Genomic DNA, 17,772 nt, shown 5'->3' on the forward strand with positions numbered 1-17,772 from the left:
AGTTTGAATCTTCTGATATGAAAAGTCGGTACTCTTCTGAGGAGGAACAGTTATTACCAAGGACCGCCAAGGTCCAAAGCCTTCTTGCTCAAGACTTCCATCCATCACACCCACTTCATTACTGGTCAACAATATGCAAGTCATAGAGTTAGTAAATTAATCATTTACTAACTCTATGATGCAAGTTCCTCCGGTCTCTCCTTCGTCAATATGATTGACATATCTTCGAACCTTAGACAGCTTAGCTAATGACGCATGCGCACGCCGATCATAATGAAGGAAGAAAGGGTATTGCTTTCGCCTAGTTTTACCAGTCGTACGGATGAAATAATTCCTTTAAACTGTGAGCGGCTGCATAACTCACTAACAAAATATAAAACAGTAATAATTCTCTGTGATAAAAGAATATTAACGTGTTAAAAAGAAAGCTGCCAAGAGGCAGATTTGAACCTACCTTCTTGCAGTCTGCAGTCCGTTGACTTAACCGTTGAACTATCAGTGCTGCGTACAACAGCTACTCATTAGTTCACTGTCAAAGATTCATATATGTAGGCCTATATACTGTTAACTGTATTTTATTTTTATTACGGATTTGGTTGATTACCGTCTTGAAATACACGGAAGCGGAGTGAATTGGTGCGTACACTTACATGTTGGAAAGTGCCACGGCCATTTTTGATTGGCAAAAGCCAAAGATACATGCCACGGCCATTTTTGATTGGCAAAAGCCAAAGATACATGCGGGCAAGGGAAGTATTTCGTCTGGAAAATCTTCAAAATAAATATATTTCCATTGACTTTTCAAGAAATGCAAGACTTTTGCTGTACTATTGAGACGATTTGGAAGATTGAATGAATATGTATGTACAATATTTTTCACAAAAACGGAGATATTGAACACAAATGAGGGGCTGAGAACAAAAACCAGGTAAGTGACGGAAACATAGTTTTGAGGAAATTGCAGTTAAAGTTGTACATGGCATAAAATATTACACAATAGTTTGGTTGAGTTCCTTTATTTTTGTATCAATTTATTATATCATAAGCATTAATACTGAGGTGAAATTAAGTTCCAGCATTCATTACAGACTTGGTAATAATTATCCAAAAATACTTAACTGTTATTGAATAAATTTTTATTTAATGCAAAAACAAGGTAAGTGACTTTAACATAGTAACAATGGCATTAGTACTTTCATGATAATGAGAGTCACTGGAAAGTTAACTATTTTCTTCATTGTTTGAAACTTCTTCAGGGACCACGACCGGAATTTCAGTGAGGGAACATCCCCTTTGTCGAGTTTCTGGAACACTATGATGAGGCAGACTGTCAAAGAAAGTACGATGAACAGTAAGTGTCAGCGGTTTAAGTTCCTGGAGGTTCTTGTAATTTTGCAGCCGTTATAGGCACATCTCCTAGATAGAGCTTTGAGAGTATTACCTCTGATGATCTGCCGACCCCACATTTTACTATCTTTTCGGTACCTTTAAAGTTACACGGGAGCATATAAAACTTTGCGAAAATGCTTTCCCCACTTTCCTTATTGATATTTTCTGTGCATTTAAAGCGACATGACCTATGATTGCCAACATCCTTCAAGACTTTGACCTTTTTCACAATACCTCTATGACCGACATACTCCTTCCCAGAATTCCGTAAAAGTTCCTTCTCCATTGACTTCCTTGGTGTTCTCTGTCGCTTACGCCCCCTAGGTAGGACAGTAGGAAAGTCTGTAGATCCAGTGTCATTGCCTTTCAATGGTGATGAAGACTCTCGAGGATGGTCGTCTCCATTCTCGTTATTTGGTTCTGGCATATCAACTGAAACAATGATAATACTTATTATTATTATTATTATTATTATTATTATTATTATTATTATTATTATTATTATTATTATTATTATTATTAGGAGGCTATTCTTATTATTATTATTATTATTATTATTATTATTATTATTATTATTATTATTATTATTATTATTATTATTATTGTACATTTTATACAGTTCACTTGGTCAACTTTGTAGGCTTTTGTAAGAGAAATATTTTTATGTTCACGTTCACAGCAAATTTTATCACTACGAGTACATACCCCTGCTTTTCATTCCATTTGCTGATATTGTGTCATGACCTTTAGAATGAAGGTCAAATGATGCAGAGCCGTCCACAGTGTTCCGTAAGAGTTCTATTTTTCTGTTCTCTTTAGGTTCGGTTTACGTATTTTCAGTTCGGTGTCTTCACTTTCTGTGCTTGATGAATTATTTCCTGGATCATAATCTGTATCCCAGTCATCCGCATAAGTTTCTGATTCGGAGTAACACTCTGAAAGTTATGTTAAAATGAAAGCTAAAATACTGTATATTCCATTTACAATGGGTCAAAAATGAATTTGAGATAGCTTGGATAATCCATTAGAAAGCATTCTTTCCTTTTTGAAGTGTTAAAATTATTCAATTACAATTCAAATAGGAGCATAACTATCATTCAAACTAGAGTAATATTAATGCTTCTAAACAAACAAGAAATTCATCCACATAAAGCACAAAACATATATACCAATTATATATTAACATACCTTTAAATCAGGATAACAACCTTCCTTTTTCTTTATTTTCCATTTTCTGTAGAATCACAACCTTACGATGTAACAAACAAACAATGCCCATGAGATCACTTACCTGGTTTTTGCTCTAAACAGGAAACATATTTTACAAAGAGAACAAGTGAATGGTGCCTAGATAGCAGCACTGAACAGTGTGATCACTTACCTGCTTTTTATCCTAAGAGATATCGTATTGGACTACCACAACCTGCACTTAACTCATTTTTTCATAAAATGTCACTTACCTGATTTTTGTTCTCAGCCCCTCAAATGTAAAACCACATTTCACCCTTCTTCACCACTTTAAAATCGGATTTTTAAAAATGTCTTTTAAAATAGTATTTATGCCATGAGAAAGAAATGAGGCGGTCCGTTCCAAAACTCGTCTTATCCACCATAAGTGATTTTTCAGGAAAAGCGAAAAACCTGAAATTTTTGTAATATAAGTCTCACTTGCTTAAATGTATTACGACGCGTTCAAGTCCAATGTCATAGGGTCGCCTTACTGAAGAATTATAAATATAATTAGTAGAACGTCAATAAATTACATTTGTATTTTGGATAAGACAAGTTTTGGAGCATCCAAAAAAAAATCAAAATATATTACCTCACATAACTTATTTTAAAACAAGGAAAATGAAAGAACTGGGAATATAATGTTGTAATAAAACTCACCAGTACACTATTCCACTTGTTTGCTACCAGAATAATGATATTCACTAATAAATTAAACACACCAGTGTGATTTATCATATTTACATCCCATCCATAGTATTTGGAGAGAATTCTTCCTTTATAGGCTATACTGCACTCACAATAGAAGTAACTTGAACAATAAAACATAACTTTGTTGTTAATCAAACTCTCAAATCTGTTCCCTCCTCTTGAAATCCATCACAAAGAACTTCTGTTTCTTCAACAAGATTGTTTTCGTCTACAGAAATTGAGGTGAACAGATTCTTATAACAAGAAAGCAACTTATTACTTTCCCAATCCATTCCAAAATGCTTTTCAAGCAAAATTTTACGTCCTTTACTTTGGCGGGATTCAAGTTTACTCCTGGCAATAATTCAGGTGGCATTAGCATATCTCGCAGGCGTTTTCCCTTTTTCATAACCGATTTTCCTAAACCGATGTCTGAGTTGTAATGAGGTTCTCCTCTAAGGGTGACATTTCCCAGTGAGTCTTTGCTAATAACAAATCGTTTCACTGAAGAAAATTTAAAGTGCCAAGATGCAGGTTTTTTCATCATATTTTCAGAAAACATTTTCCAATTGTTCACCGAGCAGTCTCTGCCAAACTTGAAGACTTCAGCATGTTTGCTAAAGATGTCTTCATATTCTGCTGGATTACAGATTATAGGGCATTTTCGTATCTCTCTCTCTCGACTTGAGCAAATACCCTGTCAGAGGGCAGAAATGAGTGGCCTGTCATAGGAAAGACCAATTCAACACTTTCTATATTAGGCGGAGCTGTGTGTGTCAAAAAATATGAGCACATTGCAATCATTGTAGAATTGCGGTTCTGTCCTCCGCAGCCATCCGCACAAAGTCGTATAGTTGTGAAGTTTGACAAATCAGTTTGTGATAACCGATGGTAAACTGCAGATGACGTTTCATTAGACCCCTTCTTGAATTCATGCTCCATCCATGTGTATGTAAAAACATTCTCCTTTGTCAACTTGGCATGTGAGGTACCCCTCACAATGGTAAAATTATAGGTGTACAATTGACGACTGTAATATGCAATTTGATCTGGAACTTTTGGATTCACAAGATTCTTTTGGCAGTCAAATGAAAATATTGCCATGCTGTCCCTTTCTTCTTGGAGCTTTTTGAAGAAAGCTGCAGCCCTTAGTTTGTGTACTCTAAGTTCCAAGATTAAATCATTCTTCAGTGCTACGTTCGAACTTTCAAGTTTAATATTGTCCTTGAACTCTATGCACTTTGAGCAAGCGTCAGTAACTGGTGTTCCGAATCCTATGTTGTAGCAACGCGTAAAAATTTCATGGAAGAACCACCGCTTCACCCGAGTTCTTCAGGCGATTTGTTGTTATACATTTTGTAAAGCTTAGCGATGCTTAAATTTCCGGGTAGATACTGTCTGACCGGTGACTTTCCGCGGCAATAGTGACTTTCACAACACTGCAAACTTTCAATGAAACGTTTCACGGAATGCCTCTTTTCAGTGTACTCTGGTTTGATCCTCGCCCCTCCCCTCTTTTCTGTTGGAAGTTTCCCTGTCGTGAAGTGATTTCTGGCAATCCTCTGAACCCGATCTTTGCTGACATGCAATACATTCAAGAATGTCTTTTGCAGACCTGAATGTGAAATTGTCCTGTATTAGCAAGTTTTATATAGTACTGAACACTGACACCTTTTCTTGAACTTCCCTCCTTGACAGTTCTTTCCCTTTTGTGCTTCTCTTGTTGAATCTTATTGTTACATTCATAAACGTTTCCATGAAACTGCTGAATGTCAATCATCCGCAATTTACGACATTTGAAGGTTGGACCATTGTGACTACATTGTGGGTAGTCTGGAGGACTAGTAGGCCTATGCCTGCAATGAAAATGAATGATTTCTCATCAAGGTACTGTATATCGCAAAATTGCTGATGTTTAAGATTTCATAATACAACAATATGCAACTTCTCATTACAGTGAAACCTCGTTCCTTCCTCATACGTTTTATTGCTTAGTGTGATAACATTTTACGCAGCCCTGAAAGCATTCTTTGACCATCCCTTGTGGAATGTGAACCTCCCTTGATCTCTTGTCTAAGCCACAGGACGGACGAAGTTTGCGAGATAACAAGCAGGTAGCTTGACCTTGAAGCTCGTCGAGTTTGTGAATACTATAACACCTTGTTCCTATGGGTTTGTGTATTCAGTGTTCTGACAAGAAAGTTGAGATGTAGAAGAGAAATTGTTATATCTTTAACTAATGAAGACAAAATTAAAATACTTCCAGTAGACAAGATTGTTCCCTGAGGAAACATGTTATGAGGTTTCACTGTATTTTAAAAGTAGCAGCTCTCAACTAAACTATTAGGATGTAACATTCATAGCAAACCTGTCTTTTTTTCCCTTAGTTTTTCTCCATGAATCAGGATCACTCTTCCTTCTTCTCCCTTTACCTTCCGCAACCGGAGCAACATTTTCCGTCATCTTAATACACTCTATTCACAGCACAAAACTGCATGAAAGACTAACACAGTTCAAGAACAACTCAAAGAGTGGAAAGAATGGCATAAAACGCGGGTAAGTTGTAGCGTGAGTCACGTGCTGAAATTATCCCTTCCTATTGGTTGATTGTATAAGGCGAGTTTTGGAACGACAAGCGTCGTGGATAAGGCGAGTTATGGAACAACAGCCTAAGTTTGGGAAAAGGCGAGTTTTGGTGCTTAATTTTGTGACAGAACTATCACAAACATCACCAAGAAGGCAATGCTACCTCCAACTCAATTTCTTTAAAAAAATGGATAATACGAGTTTTGGAACGGACCGCCTCTTATATCTGAATGAATATAAGTACAATATTTTTTACAAAAACGGAGATATTCAACAAAAATATAAAATCACATTTCACCCCTTTCCACCCCTTTAAAATAGGAATTTTAAAAAATCCTTTCTTAGTGCGCATCTACACTACGGTAGGAACACGTCACCAAATTATCATGCAGTTATCTCCAGTAGGTTTTGCTGTGCATTGTCTGTCTGTCTGTCTGTCTGTCTGTCTGTCTGTCTGTCTGTCTGTCTGTCTGTCTGTCTGCCTGCCTGTCGGTCAGGACATCTTGCTTTGTATATATAGATAATATGTTAGAAGGAAAATAAGCAATGACTTTTTATGGATTAAAAAAATAAGGGAAGATATAATTCTAAAACTAACTTTACATTCTTGTCAATGAGCCATTTGATGAAAAATGTAGATAATCCATGAAAACATACAAAATAAACTTCTGACACAAGATGAGAGATAAACCAAATAAAAATCTGAGAAGAGTGATACATGAACAACACTGCAGACCATTACAGGATCAATGTTAATAATTTGTCTAGCTAAAATTGACTAATATGATGTATACTGTTCTAAATTTTAAAAAATTATCACTAATTTTCTCCACTCGACAGAAAATGTAAAAATCATGGATACATTTCTGGGCTTAAAAGACGAGAGAGCAAGTTCATACCCACAATTCTATGCTTTTCCACGTAGCAGAGAAAATGTACATGTTCAAAGTATGAGTGTCTGTACTAGAGTACTAGAGTACAGGTGTATAAAGGTTCAGTAAAGAATTTTTTGCAATGAAAAAAAAGAATGTAGCATCATGACCTACTGCACATCCAACAATATGGCAGCTGATCCAGCACACGACAACCCCATGCCAAGTCACAAGATAGCCCCATATCAATACCTACATCCAACAAAATGGTCGCTGATTTAGCACACAATTTTATGGCCGTAAATATTCGCAAGATACATATTATGAGGGTATAAACATTAAATACTTCCCTGGGCATGAACCTATCACTGAATATTCTGTTTTTATATGAATGTTACCAAAGAAACATAGCTGAACATTCCAACTGATACTTACCACAGTGTCAGAAAATTGTCAATGCTAAGCTGATGACGCTAACTGGAGACTGACCCCCAGAACAAAAACTTATCCAGGTTAATAAATATTTTAAATGCACTAGAAAAATATACCTGTAAAAGCCAAAGAATTCGGTTTAGCCTGCCTGAAGTCATCACAGTTGACCAAAATATCAAGAGCTGCAATGTATGGGTTTGGTGCAGAGGCAAAATATTCATGAAGCATCTGCTTAACAGTCTCACACTTTTTCCCTGAAATGAAGAAAATACAGAGTATATTTAATACAACACCTCATCAAATTTTAATTACGAGTATGCAACAATCAGAAACAAGCAGTTCAATAATAATGATAATTTAAAAAAGGATGATGTCAAGTCAAAAAACCTTTGTATGGTAGCTGAGAAACTTCACAACACTATGAATACCTAGATTCCTACAGTATTAAATAGGTGCAACCAAGTTGCAGTTCATATTACTTTTCTTTTTCACCACTCACCATCCATCACCATATTCCACACCAGATCTTGCTGCTTCATAAACAAACCAATCAATCATAATCTGGGTCTTCCTTGGTCTCTCTATGCAATCCTTCGTAAAGTTCTGTCATTTCTTTTGGTATTCTTTCTTCATTCACTTACTTAATACTTCCAACCCTTACAGGCATTCTACATTTTATCACATATCGTCCTCACTCTGGCAAACTAGCGAAAGTGACAAACTAGGGAATCTGGACTTCTGAAGTTTTGGTGTAGATTTTGTTGGTTATATACTGTCTACCCTGTGACAAAGTCTCACATCTGCAACTCGTTCTGTATGCCTAACACATAAAACCAATCATTAAATATAAAAATCGATTTGACATGAGTAATTACAACTTCTTTAAGCTCCTCTAACCTTTTGACAATTTGCAGATTCGTTAGTTTGCCAGAGTAGGGACGATATCTTTTCCACATTCAATTCTTTTCCAATGTTCTCATTCCTTACATTCTCTGTCTTTGTCTTTGGTAATTTCTTCTTTTGTCACCAACCCACACATTGGTTGGCAACAGCTCGTCATGTCTCCCTGCTTTCAGCCCTCCTTTAGCAAAATGTTCCCAGAAATTTAATTTCTGCTACCTTTACTTGATTTTCATTCTTCTTTGCCTCTGACTAGGTCTCAGCTGTGTATGTAATAATATTATGCTGAATATTTTTATTAAAGAATGAAAGTAAAATGAGTTCTAAACTTAATAATAATAATAATAATAATAATAATAATAATAATAATAATAATAATAATAATAATAATGCAGGAGCTTAGAACAACAACAACAACAACAAGAACATTTTGGAATGATGATAAAAGATAGCAAGCTTCCTTACAGGAGAGACCAGATTACGTAATCTCTTGCTTGGCGCGAGATGATGAAGTCTAAACAATTGTTCTCTCATTGTTGAGATGATGGTTGGACTCCTCGTTCAAAAGGCAGTCCGAATATGCAGTGTTCCTGTAATCTGACCTTCAAGAAGGTAAGTGAACCCACTCTCAACTAAACCAAGCTTCTTACTCTAGCCCAAATCACAAGACTCTACACTGTAAACATGATATCTCTTCAGGAATTGATCTGAGCTACTTCTGATTATAAAAATGACGTCTTTGTATAAATATTGCATATATATTCAGTAAACCCTTCATAACACGACAGGATAAATTGTAAAAGGCACTAATGAAGTACAAGCTAAAATTAATATAGTAAACCCCCAGTTATTTGGGCTAATGATGGGGAGAACATACATCAAAACATACGGATAGCAGAATTCAATGAAAAATTTGACATCATATTAGGATTTTTTAAAACAAAGCAAGAAAGCATTTACTTTGAAAAATACTGTGTAATGTATATTTGTATGAGGGTTTTAACATTTTCTCACATTACATATTTTCCTCGTCAGCAATATGTTATAATCAAACACTTGTTGACTCATATACTCAAGCACAATGTCACAACACTGCAACTCGGTGCACTTCACCATTAGATTATTTTCAATAAATATGCCATGCGAAGCGAGGCTTAAGGGGGTTAGACCATGTTTAGAAATGTGTATATTAATTTATCGACAATGGTTTAGGAGTTTTTATTGTGCCGTAACTGCTAATGACATCTATCTAGGTAAGTATATGTACTGAATTATGGGAGTAACACCCTACTGAATTCATTCACAGCCACCAGTAGAGCTCCTTCAGCAGCCTATTTTAGAAAATGTTTATCAGTTTGTGATATTTTACCATAAAAGTAAAAATACTTCTTAGGATGGGTTAGAATCCCCAGCAGTCACAATGAACACTTCTACTTCTAAGGTAAGACGGATAACATTCAACTTCCTAATTTGCACATTTTTAGCTAAGGGAGTCTTCTGAGGTTTAACCAAATTTTCTCAACATAAAAGGAAATCTTTCAACTGAAGTCCCAAATGGAAGAGATCATGGGGAGAAGAACAATGATGGCACTGAAAATACATTCAAATAAGTAATAATAATAATAATAATAATAATAATAATAATAATAATAATAATAATAATAATAATAATAATAATAATAATGTTATTGGCTTTATGTCCCATTAACTACTTTTGCAGTTTTCAGAGACGCTGAGGTGCCAGAATTTAGTCCCACACGAGTTCTTTTACATGCCAGTAAATCTACCGAAACGAGGCTGACGTATTGAAGCAGTTTCAAATACCACCAGACTGAGCCAGGATTGAACCTGTCAAGTTGGGGTCAGAAGACCAGTGCCTCAACCGTCTGTGTCACTCAGCCTGGCATGTTTAAATAAGAGAAAAGGATAGTAAAGAAACCTCATCATCATCATCATCATCATCATAAAGCAGCAGGAAGAGATGAAATCAGACCTGAAATTTTGAAATACAGTGGGAAGACAGAGATGAAATGACTTTACAGAGTAATAGGATCAGCATGGAATGTGAGCAAGGTAACTTCTGATCAGAAAATGCACCTATCTGCATCATCATCATCATCATCATCATCATCATCATTATTTTCCCATTCCAGATGACACCGGGTGGGAGTAAATATGATTCCTCTCCACTTTGTTCTGTCGTTCCACCATTCTTCTTTCAACACGATGTTCCGATCCATGTTTCGTTTTCTAACTACTTTTCCCCAAGTCCATCCACTGCATTCTTGGTCTTCCTCATCCTCTCTTCCCTGTCATCTGTGCTTCCAGTGCTCATCTTGGTAGTCTTACTTCATTCATCCATTTTACATGTCCAAACCATTTCAATCTGTTTTGCTCCAGTTTGTCCTTTAATTTCTGTACTCCCAGTTCTTTCCGTATATCTTTGTTTCTTATTCTGTCTTTCCTCGTTTTTTGTACCATACTTCTCAGGAATTTCATTTCAGCAGCTTGTACTCTGTTCTCATCCCTCTAAGTCATTGTCCAAGTTTCTGCTGTGTATGTCATTATAGGAACATAATAAGCTTTATACATAACTTCTTTAGCCTTCATTGGTATATCCTTGTTCCATACTAGTCCTCTCACCTGTTGATAGAAAGCACTCCCCAATTGTATTCTTCTGTTAATTTCCAAATCTATTCTTCCATCTTCAGACAGTACACTTCCCAAGTATTTGAAGTGTTTTACTACTTCCAATTTCTTATCTCCCACATTGATAATTCCTTTTCCTTCTTTCTCGCCTCTACTCATCACCACTGTTTTACTCTTCTCCACATTTATCTTCAATCCCCATTTTTCAATATTTTTATTTATTGTGTCTAACTGTTCTTGAACCTCCACTTCACCCTCACCCCAAATCACCACATCATCTGCAAACATCACCTTCATCTTCTTCCTACGGTAATCTTTCATGGCTGCCTTCATGATGTCATCCATCAGCATTAAGAACAGTAAGGGTGACAACACACTTCCTTGTTTTAGTCCAATTCTAAACCATTCTGATCCCCCAACTGCAGTCTTCTCACTACTGTAGCAATCTTTGTACAATGTGTTTATCAGGTTTCTCAATTCCTTGTCAATTCCTCTGTTTATTACGTATTTCCAAACTTTTGTGCTAGGGATGCTATGATAAGCCTTCTCCAAATTGATAAAGGTCATTATCATATCCTTCCCATATTCCCAACTTTTTTCCATATTAAAAAGAAAAAAAATTGTATGTGGTTAAGTGTAAGAGAGGGCCAAGAGCCCTAACTTCACCACTTAATAAAAACACAAATAAATAAATAAATAAATTAATTAATTAAATAAATAAATAAATAATAGATAAGAAAACCTTGAATCTAGTGAAAGCAACTCTTACCAACACTACTGCCAGAATCAAATTCAGAGGGGAACTGTCCCAGAGATTTGAGATCAAAACAGGTGTTAGACAAGGGGATGGCCTATCTCCAATCCTCTTTAATTGCCTACTTGAAAAAGTCATTCGTGAGTGGACGAAAATGCTACAGGATGACTCTGGATTGAGAATTGGCTACAAGAAAGACAAGTTAACAGTCAACTGTTTAGCCTTCGCAGACGACCTTACACTCCTGGCATCCAGTGTGGAGGAAGCTATCCATCAACTATCCTCTCTCGACCACATAGCAGCTAAAGTAGGGCTGAAGATCGCCATCAACAAAACACAGTTTATCACCAACATCAAAGATGCACCCAAATCAATCCCACTGGGGGACAAAACAATACAAAGGACTAACTCCTTCAAATACCTAGGAGAATGGATAACCCCAAACATGAATGAAGATCAGGCCATGAACAGCAGATGCATCAAATTGGAAAATGCCTACCACCTATGTAAGAGTATGTACAAATCCAAATCCCTCTCCCTTAACCTCAAAATCAGGCATTACACTACTGTAGTGAGACCGTCAGTACTATATGCCTCAGAATGCCTAAACATGGTAAGAAAAGGGCAACTTAGAAAACTGGAGCTGAAGGAAAGGAAGATCCTGAGAAAAATCATGGGCCCCATTAAAGAAGAAGGCAAGTACAGAATCAGGCACAACAACGAACTGTACCAACAATTGGAGAGCATTACAACATCTATGAGGAAGAGGAGATTGAACTTCTACGGTCATGTCATGAGAATGGACAATCAGAGGCTCACCTCCAGAATCTTTCACACCATCTCTAGAGGGAAAGCGACTAATGCCAAGTGGGCAAGACTCGTCAGAAAAGACCTTCAAGAATTGGACATTGCTCCCAGTGAAATTTATGACAGGAATAGGTACAGAACGTTGATCAGAACATCAAACTCTCTCCAATCACTAACAGAAAAAACAGTACGTCCGGGAGGAGGTGTGAAATGGACTCAGGAGCGAAAAGACATTCACAGTGCAAGAATGAAGGAGTACTGGTCAAAGAAGAAAGCTGCTAGAGATAAGAACCACGTGGTCCATAGCAGGCCCAAACGGAACTAAAAAAAAATAAATAAATAAATAAATAAATAAATAAATAAATAAATAAATAAATAAATAAATAAATAAATAAATATTTTGTCTCAGGATGAAAATGGGTTCCATTGTTGACCTGCCTCCTCTAAATCCAAATTGTTCTTCTAGTATTTGGCTTTCTACCTTTACTCTAATTCTTTTTTCTAGTATTCTTTCCATTACTTCGGCAATATGTGGGTTGATTGTGATTCCTCGGTAATTACCACATATCTTCCTATCTCCTTTCTTGAATATTGGTAATATTATTCTACACTCTGGTCCAAAAAATATCCCCACCTGCATGTTTTAAGGAAAAACATATTTTATGAGAGTATTGAGAAATAATTTGAATGTTTTATTTTAGAATAGCAATAAACAGGATTTCTACAATATATATGAGATGCTTCAGTACTTTGTGTGACCACCTTTAGCATTTTGAGGGCTTGTACTCTTTGTGGCATTGACTGAACAAGTTTTTCACAAGTAGCAGGCTCAATTTCATGATACCACACTTCAACAATTTTTTCAATTAATTATTTTATGGTAGTGTAACAATGTTTCCTGAGTTTTGCAGACATAATAGCCCATAAATTCTCAATGGGGTTCATATCGAGGGAATTTGGGGCCCACCATAACCAGTGAATGCCGAGATCTGAGACACAATGCTGGACAAACTTGGATTGGAGACAACTGGCATTGTCGTCTTGGAAAATGAACGGTCCTAGGTTTGCACAACTAAAATGGTCCCTAGCAGTATTAAAAACTTCCTTCTTACTGATGTCACAGTATGCCGTTCCACTGATTGAACCCGTGCAAACTTTAATTCTTCCCACCCCTTTGGAAGTTACTGTTCTCCACAGCATAACACTTTCACTAAATTTCTTAGTTTCCACAACACATTCTTTTTTTAACTTCTCTCTGGGCTCCATCCGGAGTTTTACACCACCATCATTACCAAATACATTAAATTTCTTTTTCGTGTGAAAAAATCACCCTACACCAATCCTCAGTTGTCCAATTTTCATACATCTCAACAACAAAAATTCTGTCTTGTATACGTTTTTTTGTCAGGAGTGGCTTCTTTGCAGGCCTTTTCTTTTTCATGTTCATATCTGAGAGACGTCTTAACATTGTTTGGTGTTGCAATTTGCACGAAAGCTGCCTCGAACTCAATATTCGTCCTTGTTTCGCCATTTCTTACAGCGCCCTGCACAATCTTGGGCTGGCATTCTTTTTCCAACCACATTTATGCCTCAAACTTGCCGTCCCTGTCTCTTTTTGTTTCTTTAAAACATTACCCACCGAGCTTGATAGCTGCAGTCGCTTAAGTCCGGCTAGTATCCAGTATTTAAAGATAAAAATTTCATTGTTCCGTATTGAAAGTATTAACGTTAAAAATTAAATAATTGAAAAAGAGGTTCAACCTATTCAATACATAAGAGAAAGAAATGTAGTGATTACATTCTTATTTAATAGTAATTAGAGATGGACCGGTTTCGACCCTAGTCCAGGTCATCGTCAGCCGTTCAAAACATTAAAAACATGAAAAACAATGCATATGAAAAAGAAAAAGATTAAGTGAATTCTGGATCGGTATAAGATGAAATATAAATTGATGATGGGGGTAGAAATTGTGAGTCACTTAAAAGAAAAACAGTACGTAATATTATGAATGGTAGTACGGCACACGCAATGATAGGTAAAGTCTCACAATGTTTATGAATAGTGGAGAACGGTCTATAAATCTATTCGTCTGCGACTTCAACATATTTATGGATCTTCATATGTTGTTCGATAGTGTTGTGACTTTGTACCTGACAGAGTGTAAAAACTGACCCATTTGACCGTTCTCCACTATTCATAAACATTGTGAGACTTTACCTATCATTGCGTGTGCCGTACTACCATTCATAATATTACATACTCACAATTTCTACCCCCATCATCAATTTATATTTCATCTTATACCGATCCAGAATTCACTTAAATCTTTTTCTTTTTCATATGCATTGTTTTTCATGTTTTTTATGTTTTGAACGGCTGACGATGACCTGGACTAGGGTTGAAACCGGTCCCATCTCTAATTACTATTAAATAAGAATGTAATCACTACATTTCTTTCTCTTATGTATTGAATAGGTTGAACCTCTTTTTCAATTATTTAATTTTTAACGTAGTATCCAGTATTCTGGAGATAGTGGGTTCGAACCCCACTGTCAGCAGCCCTGAAGATGGTTTTCTGTGGGTTCCCATTTTCACACCAGGCAAATGCTGGGGCTGTACCGTAATTAAGGCCATGGCCGTTTCCTTCCCCGTCCTAGCCCTTTCCTGTCCCATCGTCACCACAAGACCTATCTGTGTCAGTGCGACATAAAGCCAATAGAAAAAACAAAACAAAAAAAAACATTACCCACTGTTTTATGGTCAATGAATAACCTCCTAGCAATTTTCCTGTTGATTATTCTTTGGGAACTGAATGCAAGAATCATGCCATGCTTCCTTGGAGATAGGTCTTTCTTTCTCCCCATGATCTAAAAAACAAATATCAATCTTAGTGCCTCGGAAACTGGTACCGTGAACATGGCCAATATCAAGATAAATCTTATCACGTTGTTCTATCATTCACATACCTCCAATTAACCAATCAAAACTGAGCTTTTAATAACAAATAACATTTGAAGAGTGTCTTAACTTCTTAGGAAATAAACTGATAGCACGAAAATGCTGGTACCAATGCAAGTCTGTTAGAAAATGAGGTTGAAATTGAAATATTGGGCCAGTAGATGTAGTGGGGATATTTTTTGGAAAAGAGTGTATAAGCAAAGTAACAGAAAAGACTGCAACAGCTATCAAGGTATTTCATAACTCAGTAAACAAGTCAAGGTGTTCAAAGGCATTTTGGAAAGGAGAACGTAATACACTGGATGAAAACCAGCGTGGTTTCAGACTAAAGAGAGGCTTGTCAGGACCAAATTTTCAATATGCAACAACTAATTGATAAAATGAGGGAAGCAAGGTTGTGCTGGTATGGTTACGTGGTCAGAGCAGATACTGAAAGCATTGCAAAATGCATTCTCACACTCAGTCCAATAGGACAGAGACCCCCTGGTCAGCCAAGGAAGAGATGGATGGACTGCTTGTGAGAAGACATATAAGCTGTTGGTGTCTGCCTTGCTGATGTCGCAAAACAGATGAAATGGAAAGCAAGGTGCAGAAAAGCGGATTCTGCAATCTGACGTGAGAATAACGCTGGGAGGAAGAATAAGAACTGAACAATTAAGTCACATCCATGTGCTACGGATCCCACGTACAACTACAAGTCCCATGGCTATGATCATCATACCATAGCTTGCTTTGTTCTTTACTACTAGAGGAACAGTCAGTTATGTTCATGTTTCGCAGATCTAGAGAAGGCACATGCCCTTTGTATTTACAATATCCCCAAAAGGACTTTTAACCCGATTTATCATCATACCATTGCCCACTGTCCATCTCACAACATTATCGAGGTCAGTTTGCAGTTTCTCACAATCTTGTAACTTATTCATTAACTCTTAGAATACCAGAGAGCGCAAAAGCGCTCCTCGGCGAGCAAGCGAAAATTGCTGGGAACGCAATAGTGCTCCTTACGCAAGCAGTTCTATATTTGCTTGTAGTTCTCAGTTTTCAGACAGATAGCAGCACAGTACAGGTGATCTAGATTCTTTGGAACCTGTAGTTTCTAAATCTACCACAACTATCGCACCAATCACTGTATTTACAGAGATATGACTTTTTCAAAGCGACCTATATTCTGTACACCGTAAAAGTTTGTGAGTGGGAAAATGGACTCTGCCGCGCGCGATGTGTTCCAGAACGATGACGATTTAGCTGAATATGTTAACAGAGTCTGTGCCGATGACAATTATATTGAGTCTGATGAAGATGTAGCTATATCAGGGTCATGTAATTATGTTGTTGGTGATGTTATTTCAGAGACAGGAAGTGAGTGTAGCGATGACATTCCACAGTACAATAAACCTCGTGGTATTGTCATTAGCGAAAGTATTATAAGTTGTCCATTTCATGACCATATCAATGAATATAATCAAGTTAATATAAAGAACCACCTAATCGATACTTTATTTTATGCCTTAGGCAAAATCGAATATATATTAACACTTACAGGACATGTTTTTTTTTTCTTTATAACCTAAGAGTATTACTTGTGCTTATTGTCCTAATGTTTTTTCATCTTAGTTTCTTCTTTATACAGCTGATGATGACCACTAAGTGGTCGAAACATGTCCTGTAAGTGTTAATATATATTCTATTTTGCCTAAGGCATAAAATAAAGTATCGATTAGGTGGTGGTTTATATTAACTTCTTGATTAGCGAAAGTGACAATGATGCTGATTCGGAAAGTGACGTAAATGAAGACAGTGTAGGCCGTGATGCAGGCAGTAATAACAACAATGCCTATATGCATAATACAGTGTTTAGTGAAGTTTCAGTTGGAAATGACACTCGGTTCGAGCCCTCCTCGCTGTATCTCGAAACACCCGGTCCTAAACATGTCCCTCCCGCTGATGCAGAGCCTGTGCAGTATTTTGACCTGTTCTTTACTGTATATATTTTGAATTTAATTGTGAAGGAAACGAACAGGTACGCAAATCAGTTCCTCTCTTCTCTAAAGCCACTGTCGCCCCATTCAACAGCACGCCAATGGAGACCTGTTACTGTCATAGAAATAAAAGCCTTTGTGGCAGTATTATTGGAAATGGGTATTACAAGAAGGCCAAATATACTTTCATACTGGTCGACTAATTCAAGACAGATTCATTGGTTTGGTACCATGTTTTCCCGCAATAGATTTCAGTTAATTCTGAACTTTTGGTGAAATTAGATGGCAGGTTATTGAAAAGATGCGTTGTGTGCAGCAAAAAAGATGGAGGGCCAGTAAAAAGATCACAAACTGCCTGTTCCAAGTGTATGAAGGGTCTTCGTGGCATCTGCATAGGGTATCACAAGTGTTAACAGTGAACCAGCATTAAATGTGTACATTTGTATAGTGAAATAAAATATTTTTTAAATTAGAAACTTTAGTGCCTAGGATATTGAAATTTTGCAAATAGTGAACCAAGAG

General features: G+C 36.7%; 1 protein-coding gene across 5 annotated transcripts in view; it reads right to left on the minus strand.

Annotated features, from left to right (window-relative positions):
• Positions 1–17,772, minus strand: part of Nbr (exonuclease mut-7 homolog) — a 311,108-nt gene that overhangs the window by 272,670 nt on the left and 20,666 nt on the right. For all 5 annotated transcript variants that reach the window (XM_067145734.2, XM_067145731.2, XM_068227278.1 and 2 more), the window contains exon 3: positions 7,316–7,453. In XM_067145734.2, coding sequence (XP_067001835.2) covers positions 7,316–7,453 — 138 coding nt within the window. The remainder of the gene's footprint in view (positions 1–7,315; positions 7,454–17,772) is intronic.

Source organism: Anabrus simplex, chromosome 4, assembly GCF_040414725.1.
Source record: "Anabrus simplex isolate iqAnaSimp1 chromosome 4, ASM4041472v1, whole genome shotgun sequence".
NCBI lineage: Eukaryota > Metazoa > Arthropoda > Insecta > Orthoptera > Tettigoniidae > Anabrus > Anabrus simplex.